The 11245-nt window shown below is 39.3% G+C and overlaps 2 protein-coding genes across 4 annotated transcripts; both read right to left on the bottom strand.

Moving 5' to 3' along the window:
- Positions 1-30: 30 nt before the first annotated feature.
- Positions 31-2415, bottom strand: LOC111802631 (transcription factor MYB117-like). 2 transcript variants are annotated; one of them, XM_087126781.1, is made up of 3 exons: positions 1752-2415; positions 1210-1671; positions 31-578 (listed from the first exon to the last, which is right to left on the bottom strand). In XM_087126781.1, the coding sequence occupies exons 1-3, from the start codon at positions 2122-2124 to the stop codon at positions 334-336; spliced, it is 1080 nt and encodes a 359-aa protein (XP_086982907.1). In that variant the 5' UTR covers positions 2125-2415; the 3' UTR covers positions 31-333. The 2 variants fall into 2 exon arrangements, with proteins under 2 accessions (XP_086982907.1, XP_023542831.2); XM_023687063.2 differs by having other exon boundaries at positions 31-560; positions 1752-2414.
- A 5024-nt stretch (positions 2416-7439) lies between these two features.
- On the bottom strand, positions 7440-10451 carry EMB93 (Mitochondrial transcription termination factor family protein). Of its 2 annotated transcripts, XR_015422533.1 has the most exons (3): positions 9435-10451; positions 7638-7707; positions 7440-7543 (listed from the first exon to the last, which is right to left on the bottom strand). XR_015422533.1 is itself a non-coding variant. In XM_087127248.1 (2 exons), exon 1 carries the CDS (start codon positions 10357-10359, stop codon positions 9436-9438), a length of 924 nt encoding a protein of 307 aa, XP_086983374.1. In that variant the 5' UTR covers positions 10360-10450; the 3' UTR covers positions 7440-7707; position 9435. The 2 variants fall into 2 exon arrangements, 1 of the variants encoding a protein (XP_086983374.1); XM_087127248.1 differs by having other exon boundaries at positions 7440-7707; positions 9435-10450.
- Between the last annotated feature and the right edge of the window lie 794 nt (positions 10452-11245).

Consider the following 11245-nt stretch of genomic DNA (forward strand, 5'->3'; position numbering starts at 1 on the left):
TGTTTTAAGAGTATTTTAGTTCAACAAATATAGAAGATACCAATTTTTCGTTATCATAAAAGATAATAAGGACGTTAAACATTTAATGGAGCTCCAATCGATCAAGCAAGGAAAGGTGCGTAGCTGATTGCCAGAAGTTTCTTGACTTGAAAGGCATAAAACAGTACACGTCGAGGAGATTAAGGATAACAAAAGAAAGTAACCTTAATAAGGAAAACAAAGCACGAAGAACATTTAGGATAATATCATATGTTCCACCACTCTGTAATGTTGGTTCCATATTCTTCAGTTACCTCTCTAATCCTTTGAAATCCCATCTGAGATTCACCCTCTTCATGTGGCTCCAACCCCAAGAAAGTCGATAAATGGTGGTGCTTGTTTTGTTGTCTCCACCGTTACTGATGAAGATCCACCTCTTAGAACGTGAGATGTGGCCACTTGTGAGCCGCCTACGCCGTCGTTGGATGCTAACGCCGCCGTGTTATATGGCTGGTATTGGCGGTGGCTGCGTGGTTCCACAAATCCATGGCCTGTTCCTTCCCAAAATCTGCCCTTGGGATCTGCACACACCATCAAACCTTCAAACATTGGATAAGAAAAGACGTTTTGGAGGATCGTCGGAAGAGAGTTCCACATTGGAATTAAGGAAACGATCATGAGTTTATAAGTAAGGAATACATTTTCATTGGTACGAGACTTTTTGGGGAAGCCCAAAGCAAAATCACAAGAGTTTAAGCTCAAAGTGGACAATATCATACTATTACGGGGATTCGAAACCTTTTGGGGAAGCCTTCGAACAAAGCAAAACAATGAGAGTTTATGGTCAAAGTGGACAATATGATACTATTGTGGAGACCAGTGATTACTAACATAGTATTAGAGTCATGCCCTTGATTTAGTCATGTCAGTAGAATCCTCATGAGTCGAACAAAGAAATTGCTAGTCTCGAAGGTGTAGTCAAAGGTGACTTATGTGTTGAACTAAGGGTGTACTTTGTTCGATGGCTCTAGAGAAAGGAGTCGAGTCTCAATTAAGGAGAAGCTATTCGAGGACTACATAGACTTCAGGAGAGGCTCTAGGGAGGATTAATGGGAGGGAGTCCCACATCTCCATTGGTATGAGGTCTTACGGAAAAGTCCAATGCAAAGTTACGAGAGCTTATATTTAAAGTAGACAATATCATAACTTCAATCTAATCGACGAACAAACCTGGAAGAACATTAAGAGTTGAAAGCGGAGAACATGAGCTGAAGAAGGGTTGATTAAGCCTATGATGACTGTTCATTGATTCTCCTCCAGCAGTGGCCATTTGGGTTAAAAAGCCATAATCAACAGCACCAAAAGGAGAACGAGCTGTCGGGTGCCGGTTGTCTTGTTCTTTGGGAAGTACGAGGAAACTCAAATCTTCTTCCATTTTTCTATAAACAGATTGGCTCAGCTTCCTCCTTCTATATGAAGGAGACTGCTCTCTATACTTCCTCGCCATTATGACATGCCAATGATTCTTTACAGCGTTATCCGTTCTTCCCGGAAAAAGCCTCGCAATCATCGCCCATTTGTTTCCATATATCCTATGAGCCTGCATTAGCCTCTCTTCTTCTTCCTCACTAAACACCCTTCTATTAATCCTCGGATCTAATTGGTTAAACCATCGCAGTCGACAGCTCTTCCCTGCATAACCCAAAACAGAGAAATTGAGTAACTATTCATTACAAGGGTATGGAAATTTACGTGAGTTTTGGAAATCTTACCGGATCTTCCCTCGAGCTTCTCGGCGATGAGGTTCCAGTTTTGGGGGCCATAAAGGGCTACAAGCTCTCTCAATTTGGTGTCCTCAGCAGGCCTCCAATGGCCTCTAGCACAGAGCCTAGACTGAGCCCCACTGGCTTTATTTAAGGGCTCGTTCATGTTTTCAACAAACCCATCACTGAAATCAGTCTCTGAGCTTCTAGTGATGGACTCACATGAAAATGGGAAGTTCCAAAAACCTCTCCCATTTTCAAGAACTTCAGAACTCTCTTGAGAGGAAGAAACAATGGCACGATTAAGATCAAGATTCAAACTTTCCTCAACCCCAACTCCAAAATCATCATGATCATCATGATCATCATCTAACATACCCATTTTAGTGGCTTTAGGACAAGAAAGTTTGCATCTTTTTCAGATTTATAGGCCAAAAACTTGAAATGATGATGAAAATGAAGATCAATAAGAAATGGGTTGGAAAGAAATGGAATATTGCAGTGTACGAAGAAGGGGAAACTTTAGAGGAGGGTAAACAGTAACAATAAGTGTTGTTTTCAAGCTGATTGAAGAGAAGACAAGAACATGAACATGCTGACGAACTTCAAGTTTGGATTTATTTGGCTTGATTTTGGTTTTTGATCTGTTGAATTCTTGATATTAAACTTGTAAAGGGAAACAAAAGTGAAATTTATAGGACAGTTTGTGTCAAACATGAAGGAGATATTAATGATATTAATGTGTACGGCTATATTTCTATTTATGAATGTCTGAAAAGTCAGTGGAGAAATCAAACCAAACAAATCTTATGCATCTTTCTTTGTCCAATCTGAATGCGTTCATAACTGCTAGGAATTTAATAAGAAATTGAAATGGAACTGTTCTACGCTATCATATCAACAAGATAGCAGATGAACTTAATGGGGTGGGGAAGGGGTTTCTCTTTTGAATGATTAAGATGTTTCTTAGAAACAAGAAAGCAAGGTTGTGTGTGTGTGTGTCTTGATTTTCATGGGGCGTTTGGCTCTGACTTTGATGGAGTGGACTACGATACGTTCAAGTTTGTGTCTATTTGGTCCACATATTTCGTAATATAATGAGTACGCAACTATGTCTATCTACTTCGATAACGTTGATTATTTGAGTATGCACATTTCTCGATGAACCTCATATTTATCTCATTCATTACATATCTCCCTGGCTCTCTTGTTCATGTCATTTAACTGATATGTAATACATTTCTATAATTATACGTGAGATTGAGAGAGGAATTGAGTATTCTTTGTAAGGGTGTGGAAACATCTCCTTAATAGACGCGTTTTAAAATTGTGAAGCTAATAGCGATATGTAACGGGCTAAAGCGAACAATATCTGCTAGTGGTAGACTTGAGCTGGTACAAATGGTATTAAAGCTAGATATTGGGCAGTGTGCTAGCAAGGACGCTAGGTGGTTGGAGAGGGGAACAAAACATTCCTTATAAGGGTGTAGAAACTTCTCCCTAATAGACGCTTTTTAAAACTGTGAGGCTGACAACGATACGTAACAGGCTAAGGTAAACAATACCTGCTAGCGGTGGACTTGGGCTGCTATAAATGGTATCAAAGCCAGACATTAGGCGGTATGTTAGCGAGGACACTGGGTCTCCTAAGGGAGTGGATTGTGAGATCTCACCTCGATGGAAGAGAGAAACGAAACATTTCTTATAAGGGTGTGAAAAACTTTCCCGAACATACGCATTTTAAAATTACGAGACTGCTAAGAAGTAGTTGGTGGTTTTAGTCTTGGGGGATGGCTGTCCCTGGTAGGCTATATTGGTTATGGTAGGCATTTCAGAAACCGACAAACACAGTTAGCTTTGAGTTTGACACCTTAGTTATTAGAATGCTGCCCTGCCTGCCTGCCTCCTACAGCTGAGAAACATTGTCTATCACACTCAAGATTGAAGTTGGAGAGGTTGTAGAGAATGTTTCAAACGTTCACACGACCTCGCATGCTTATACCAAAGATAAATTCTTTAAACATAATAGTTTCCGATACCATCGTAAATCTATCAACTTAAACGTGTTTGAATCCTAGTACCTCCAAGCGAGGAAGGGTGTTAAGATCAAGCTTTTGTCCTTTTTAATGATCTAATAGCAGATATTGTCCTTTTTAGGCTTCTTCCCAAAGTTTTTAAAACATGTTCGGCTAAGAAGAGGCTTCCACACCTTCATAAAATATGTTTCGTTCTTTTCTCCAACCGACGTGTGATCTCACAATTTGCCCTCTTTTGGGGCCCAGTGTATTCATTGGCACTCATTCCTCTGGGCCCAACGTTCTTGCTGGTACACTGCCCTGTGTCTACCCCCTTCGTGGCTCAGTGCTGGCCCGGCCAATCCCGCCGCACACCGCACATATGATGTACAAAGAAGGGAGGAGAAGTTAAAAAGGGGCCAAACTAGAAAACCAGTAAAAGAAAGGGAAAAAAAAAGTAGATATTTTGATGTTAAGGAATGTACCTGAAAATTACATGAATGGCTTCGGGCTTACATCTGCAACAGTATTGAAACAAACAAACTTGGAAGCATAAATTAGAGAGTGATCATCTTTCTTGTTCTCTCTTTATGATTATTATTTATCTCATTGGGAATCCCGAAATCAGAGGTTTCATTCAATTCATTATTTGGCATTGTTTGGCACAGTGTATCAGGAATGTACTATCAACTGTGACAATGGAGTGAACAGTAATGGTCAAGAAAGGGAGGTTTGAACAACAACTACTAACCAAGCAACACACTATCTCCATTAATGACATATCAAACTCTCTGACCCAAACATCTCACACTCATGCTTCTTCATCTGCCCTGCTTTCCTAAGCCATCTACCAATCTAATCTTGTAGCTCTGGATATCTATACTCCATTTGGCTTTATGCACACAACCAAAATCCCCTTTCAGGTACTTTTCAACTTTGCTTCTTTTAGGATCATAAAAGAACACCCCTTTTACTGTTCTTGCCTTCATGGTTTGGTTTTACTTGCTAACAAGCCAACCAAAACAAAAGAGGAAGAAGAAAGAGATTTCATGAGATTTTGAGTTAATGGTTGCAGTACCAAATAAAACACACCCTGCCCTTTTCTTTGGAAGTACTCCTTTTATTGACAGTGGGACTCCCAATGAGCTGGTATCACTGTGCTTACTTTGTAAACGTGTTTTTGAAGAGATCAATCACATTTACCATTTGGGAGATCACATATCGATTGGAGAAGATAACGAAGCACTCTTTATAAGAGTGTGTAAACTTCTCCCTAGTAGATGCGTTTTAAAATTGTAAAGCTGATGGCAATAGGTAACGGACCAAAGTGGACAATGTCTACTAATGGTGAGCTTGAACTGTTGCAAATGACATTAGAGCTAGACATCAGACATTGTGCTAGTGAGGACGATGAGCTCCCAAGAGGATGGATTGTGAGGTCTCACATCGATTGGAGAGGGAAACGAAACATTCCTCATAAGGGTGTAGAAATCTATCCCTAAAGTCGTGAGACTAACGATGATACGTAACGGACCAAAGAAGATAATATTTACTAGTGGTAAACATGGATTGTTACAAATGATATCAAATCCAATCAACGAACGGTGCGAGACATTGGTTCGAGTAGGGTTAGATTTTCTCCATGGTAGACACGTTTTGAAACTTCCAGGTAGAGCCCCGAAGAAAAAAGCCCAAAAAAAGACAATAGCTAGCTTGGGCTGTTACACAAGTAAGAACGAGAAAAAATTAAAGGGATTTTCTTTTAAAGAAAAAAGTCAGACAAATGTGGGGTGGAGATTGGAGAATCAAACCCTTCAGTCTTACAGATGACAATAAAAGCTTCCTTCATTGAGCTATATTCAGCTTTAAAAGAGGGATTCTCTTAGTTTATGAAGGTTTCAATGAATATAACAAAAGAAAGCTGCCTGTTTGAAATGTATTATGGGATAATCACAGTAATTTGCATTCATCAATGAACATATTTAGTAAAAGTGACAATGATTTGTTTTCGTGTAGTGTGTGTAGTCAGACAAAGAACAGTAGGAAGAAGCAGCAAATGAAGGCAATGTTGACAAGTAAAACTGTGTGTAACAGTCTTGCTCAACGCCTAAATTTCCCCCCTTCGTTAACTTACTTCCTTTCTGGTCTGGTCTGGTCTGGTCTGCACCAAAAACAACGAAAAAAGGTCTTAAAATTTCTTTGGAGGTTAAGTTTTTGGCATTTGTTTCTTTCTTCTGCCAATCCCACGTGCGGCCTTTCTTGCCCTACAGAACTGACCTCTGACAGCTTCCTAATAGCAGAATTATTGTGACTTTTGACAGCTTACCTGAACAAGCAAACTTAGGATCCCCTTCTCACACACTTGTGCAAACACTCTGTCCTCTTCATTCTCTTCTCTCCCTTTCATCATGAACAACAAGACCCAAAACTATCAGCCAAATCTTATGGCTTTCCAGGTGGTGAAACTTTGGAATTTTCATCAACTTAGATCATACAAATAATGTCATCAAGTTATGACAGCAATTCAGACTGGGTTATGTCATAATGTAATGCTGACAGAAAAGCCTCATTTGTTTTGGCTTCTTCCTAGAAAGAAAGATGAGGAACCCCATCAACATGGCAGTGCCAATTAACCTTCTTCTACCCCAAATGGCCAGCAGAGGAGCAAAGGGTAGCTATGAGCCTGAAAATGAGTCTGTAATTAAAGAATTTGGTAAGTAAATGGCCCACAATATAAGTGAGATTTGGTTGGGTTTGCTCCCTTGGAAGGATCCGGAATGGAAACTAATGGTAGTGGCGAAGGGTACTCTTCAATGCAGAAAACAAACAAATGACAAATACCCAAGACCAAAATCACTTCCATTTCAACGCCTGATGTATAAACTAAGCTAATGATATCAAATGCACAATATAAGTGTAACCAACTTAACTTCTGCAGAACATTCGTTCTCCTGTGAATCAGATCTGTGTTAGAGACAAGCAGCCAGAACAGATCCATAATGTATGAATACTGTGTAGAGACAGAATTAAATGAAGACCATGAATTTCAAATCAAAATTCATCCCATCCTTCGAGGGTGAATGATTAAAGAACGGGACAGGATCCCCTCTCTCTCTGTGTCTGAGAAAATTGATTGTAGGGAGAAAAAAAGGGTCCAGAGGGTGACGACTGCAGACCCCAATTTGCATTTGCTGTCCCGAGAAACAGAGAAAGAGATAGGCCCTCTCACAAACTGTACCCATCAAAATCTGCCATGTAATGGACAACGTACCCTGTAATCTGAACTGCGACATTGATGCATCTCTGCAACAAGAAACCGGGTTGCACGGCTCATGTTTCAACAACCAAATGAATCATCACGCATTATGAAATCTCTCATTATTTCTAACTTTGGTGGAACAATATCTTGTTCCATTTTCCCACTATCTTTCTTCCACTAGAAATAAAATTTCTTGTCCAACATTAATGAGCCAGAGATTGGCATTGCCTTACCATTTGATTTGGGGGTTCACCCGTCCCTTTCTTCCTTAAAGTTTGAGCCTTTAGCAAATCCAACGACATGTTCTTTCTGATGAATTTCAAACAGTGACCAAGGTATTAGAATATAAAAGTTGAGAGTTCTTGTAATGATAACAGGAAATTACATTTCAGATGTGATGATGTGATTTGCAATGGGGCCAACCTTGCAAGTCTCTCAACCAACCAACTACGGTAGTCAGGGACTGCATTGCATCAACAAATGGTGGTAATTGCGGACGTGTTGAGGCTTTGTATTTTGCGTATTCTCTGTTCAAACAGCAAACATTCTGACTGATGATCTCACTCAAGATGGGTACAATCTTGTAAATAACTCCAACCAAGTTAAATAGTGAAGGCCTGCATTAACAGATGAACATGGTGCAATGCCTGCTCCTGTCGATTGAGCTGTAAGATCATTTCAATCACAGTTCCTGCACGAAGGAAGGAAAAAGTTGACATAAACTAACACCAGCGATATTCATCCAGGATTTCATATAGCAGCACGTGTGTGTGGGACAGATGGGGATTCCAGTTCAAAAATAATAGAAACAATAATAGATATTTGGAGGCAGTGCACACTTTTTCTTCACCCCATCTACTCGACTATGACCATCTGATTAATTCCCACTCAAAATGAAACAATCCAAACTCACCGCTAGCAGATATTATCTTCTAAGAACTTTCTCTTTCGAGTTTTTCCTAAAGGTTTTTTGTTTTTAAAACGCATCTACTAGAGAGAGGTTTCCACACCCTTATAAAGAATTTTTCGTTCCCCTCTTCAACAAATGTGGGATCTCACACAAAACATGTTGATCTTCGTTACAAAGCAAAATAAATAAATAAATAAATGAAAAGCACAGAAGACCCCCAAGGGATATTTTCGTTGTTGCAAGTGAAGCATCGTCTACTAAATCACCGTTGCCAGACAGCTCATAAGAAGCATCAAATAAGTGAAAGGCCTATTATCAAATAAGTTGCAGACAACCATGTGTACCACTTAATTAAACACAGGCATTGTAAATTGTATATACAGAATATCATTTTTATCTCAATACCAAGATGCCAGGACTACAAGTTTTAGCATTTGAAGAACCACAGGTCCTTGTGGTATGTAGAATCTAATCCATTTGGTGAAAACACTGCATACGGTGTCAATCCCACAATTGAAAAGATGTCCAAAAGAGTCGTTAAACAAGATGCGTTGGTATCATTGAAAATAGGATTCATAGAACATTTACGATAGGTAATCATCACTGTCCCAAATGATACTTCTAAAATTATAAATTACTAGTACTAAAGGACATAGTTGTATAAACAAATCCTATTCGCGTAAGCTTAGACGTTCTAAGATTACAAATTCTTGAGATTCAAAGTCCTAGTTAAACATGGTGAGCTAGAGGGCATTCCATAGAAAGTTGGACAATCAATACAAAATGTACAGATGCTGGAGCATCAATCAAGATCTTGCATCATAAAAATATCGACATTCCGAACTTAAGAAGTGTTTCGGTTGGTCTGTCTCTATCAAAGAATTAAGCGCTGGAGACTCGGCTAATAGAAGATCATAGATCATACTTCTTTTCTCAATTTCTTTTCCAAAAAATTAGAGGTTTTTAAAGTAATAGTACCTTGACACCCAGTTGAACCTCATACCTAACTTCTTTCTACCGGGACGGTTGGCCCCTCCCTTGGAAACGAGAAGGATAAGGGACTTGGTCGCCAATCTAAGACTTTGACGAACAAAATCGTCAAAGAAGTCCTAATGCCAACTACCAATAAATGGATTGTGTGAATTATTACTGGCTGCAGCAACATGAAACATGCGCATAGCTTACTAATACCACTTGAAAGTTAACTCCATAGCTACACTAGAATCAATTGATGGACTCGCTATCATCCATAATTCGACGTAGTTGTCCACAGTAACAAGCCACTGGTTCTAAGTCATCATTGTTCAAGTCCAGCCAAACTCACTTCTATATTGCAGAGAGCCATAAGCAAGGTAATCAAGTGAAATACTTTCAATTTTAACAAAAGACTGAAGATTCTATAGTTACTTTTCTAGAATGTACAGTGAAAATACACTAATATAGACGTATAGTTTCATAAATAATCACATCCGAAGAAACTATGAAACTAAAGGAAGCAAGTAACTCACTTCAACCATCTGCCGTCGACGACTGCAAACGCATTTCTAACAGCCTTGCAGCGAACTCCCCATCACTAACCTTCAGCATTTTCGACAAAGAAAGCGACAATCCATGCTCAACTAATAAACGATGGCGCGGTTTAATCTTTCTCTCCAAACTAAACGAAAAATATTGTGGAAACCTTCTCAATTCCGATAAATCACCCTTCATGTCTCCTAAGAAATAATCCACTTTAGGAACCAAATTGTTTTGAATGCTATAAGTCAACAACGCCGGAGACCTTAAGACCATATTAACCACATCCTTGTGCGATAAGCCCAAATTTTCTAGGTAATGAATCTTGGGCAGAAGCGTATGTTCAACGCTCGAGACTAGTAGCAATGTCGTCTGGGACGTGATAGCATTCAACCCAACGAAACCTAGATCGCGCAAGAACTTCAACGCAGGTCGCAATTGAAGGTCCAAGTCGGAGACGAGAAGTCTAGGACATCGAACTATGGATTTCCGAATGTCGGGAAATGGAATTTGAACCTCATTAAGAAGGAAATCGAAGATGGGGTAGAGATCATAGTCCGGGTCTGAAGTGAGAAGCTGAGGGTACATGTCGAGGACGCGGCCGACTGCAGAGAGCTCGAGTCCCATGGAAGAGAGACAGACCTCAACGGACTTGACGGCGGAGAGAGTGGCGGAGCGAGAATCGGGATTTTCACGGAATGCTTTACGGAAATCGACATGAAGGTGATTCTCGAGGTAGAGTATCTTCTGCCGGAAAAGAAGGCCGGCGTCGGAATGGTCGGAGAATTGGGAATTGAGGGAAATGGTGAACCGAGGTTTTCTGAAATTAGGGTTTCTCAGAGGGTTAAGAGATGGGGCTGAGGACCGAGGAAAGAGGAAGAGATTCCATGGAGGAAGATTTTGGACTCTGCTTATCATTTCAGACACCGCAGATTTGTTTCCTGTGGAGGAAGACGATGAAGAAGAGAAGTGGACCAGAATTTTTATTTTACTTCGAAGCTTATTTCTTTAAAACTTGGATAATGTTTTATAAAATTACCGGAAAATAAATAAATTGGTAAATTATATCCTAAAATATATAAAGTATTTATTGGTTAATAAAATTTTAAATTACGGAGATTTGAAAATTAATTTTATTTGTTTTTTTTTTAATTAGAAATCCAAATATGTTTGATAACTATTTACAATTCTTGTTTATTTAAAAAAAATTCATTTATTTGATAAATTATATATATATATATATATATATATATATATATATATATATATATATATAATCTCCATAGTCTCGACAAATTTTGCATATCTTCGACGATTGTTGATCCATTACTAAAGTCAATGAAAAGATTATTTTGATGATCATTCTGACCTAATGTAATTTTGAATAGTACAACATATTATTGATATATATGTTTCATGTGTTAGAGAGGGGAACGAAGCATTCAAGGTGTAGAAACATCTATTCAGTAGATGGGTTTTAAAATCGTGAGGCTGACAGTGATTCGTAATGGGCCAAAGCGGACAATATCTGTCAGTTGTAGGCTTGAGTTGTTCACATTTGAGGGTGTTGTGAGAACGTTGGGCTCCTAAGAGGGCGGATTGTAAGATCCCAGATTAGTTGAAGTGGTAACGAAACATTCCTTAATACCACATTGGTACATTGGTTACAGAGGGCAACAAAGTATTCCCTATTCTCACATTGGTTGGAGAGAGAAGTGCGGTGGACTTAGCTCCAATCGATATTTCGAAAATTAGGTGGGAGAGGGTGAGGGAGAACATCGAGAGGTTGGTACAGGCAACTAGC

The sequence above is a fragment of the Cucurbita pepo genome, chromosome 9 (assembly GCF_057944985.1).
Source record: "Cucurbita pepo subsp. pepo isolate OVF chromosome 9, ASM5794498v1, whole genome shotgun sequence".
In the NCBI taxonomy this organism is placed as follows: Eukaryota; Viridiplantae; Streptophyta; class Magnoliopsida; order Cucurbitales; family Cucurbitaceae; genus Cucurbita; species Cucurbita pepo.

What these genes read in the sequence shown, in the direction of transcription:
- LOC111802631 (XM_087126781.1), bottom strand. Translation starts at nt 2,124, where the DNA reads ATGGGTATGTTAGATGATGATCATGATGATCATGATGATTTTGGAGTT. An exon ending in GAAGCTCGAGGGAAGATCCG is followed by an intron (nt 1,672 to 1,751) that starts GTAAGATTTCCA and finishes TGGGTTATGCAG; the next exon opens with GGAAGAGCTGTCGACTGCGA. An exon ending in AACTCTTAATGTTCTTCCAG is followed by an intron (nt 579 to 1,209) that starts GTTTGTTCGTCG and finishes CAATGTTTGAAG; the next exon opens with GTTTGATGGTGTGTGCAGAT.
- EMB93 (XM_087127248.1), bottom strand. Translation starts at nt 10,359, where the DNA reads ATGATAAGCAGAGTCCAAAATCTTCCTCCATGGAATCTCTTCCTCTTT.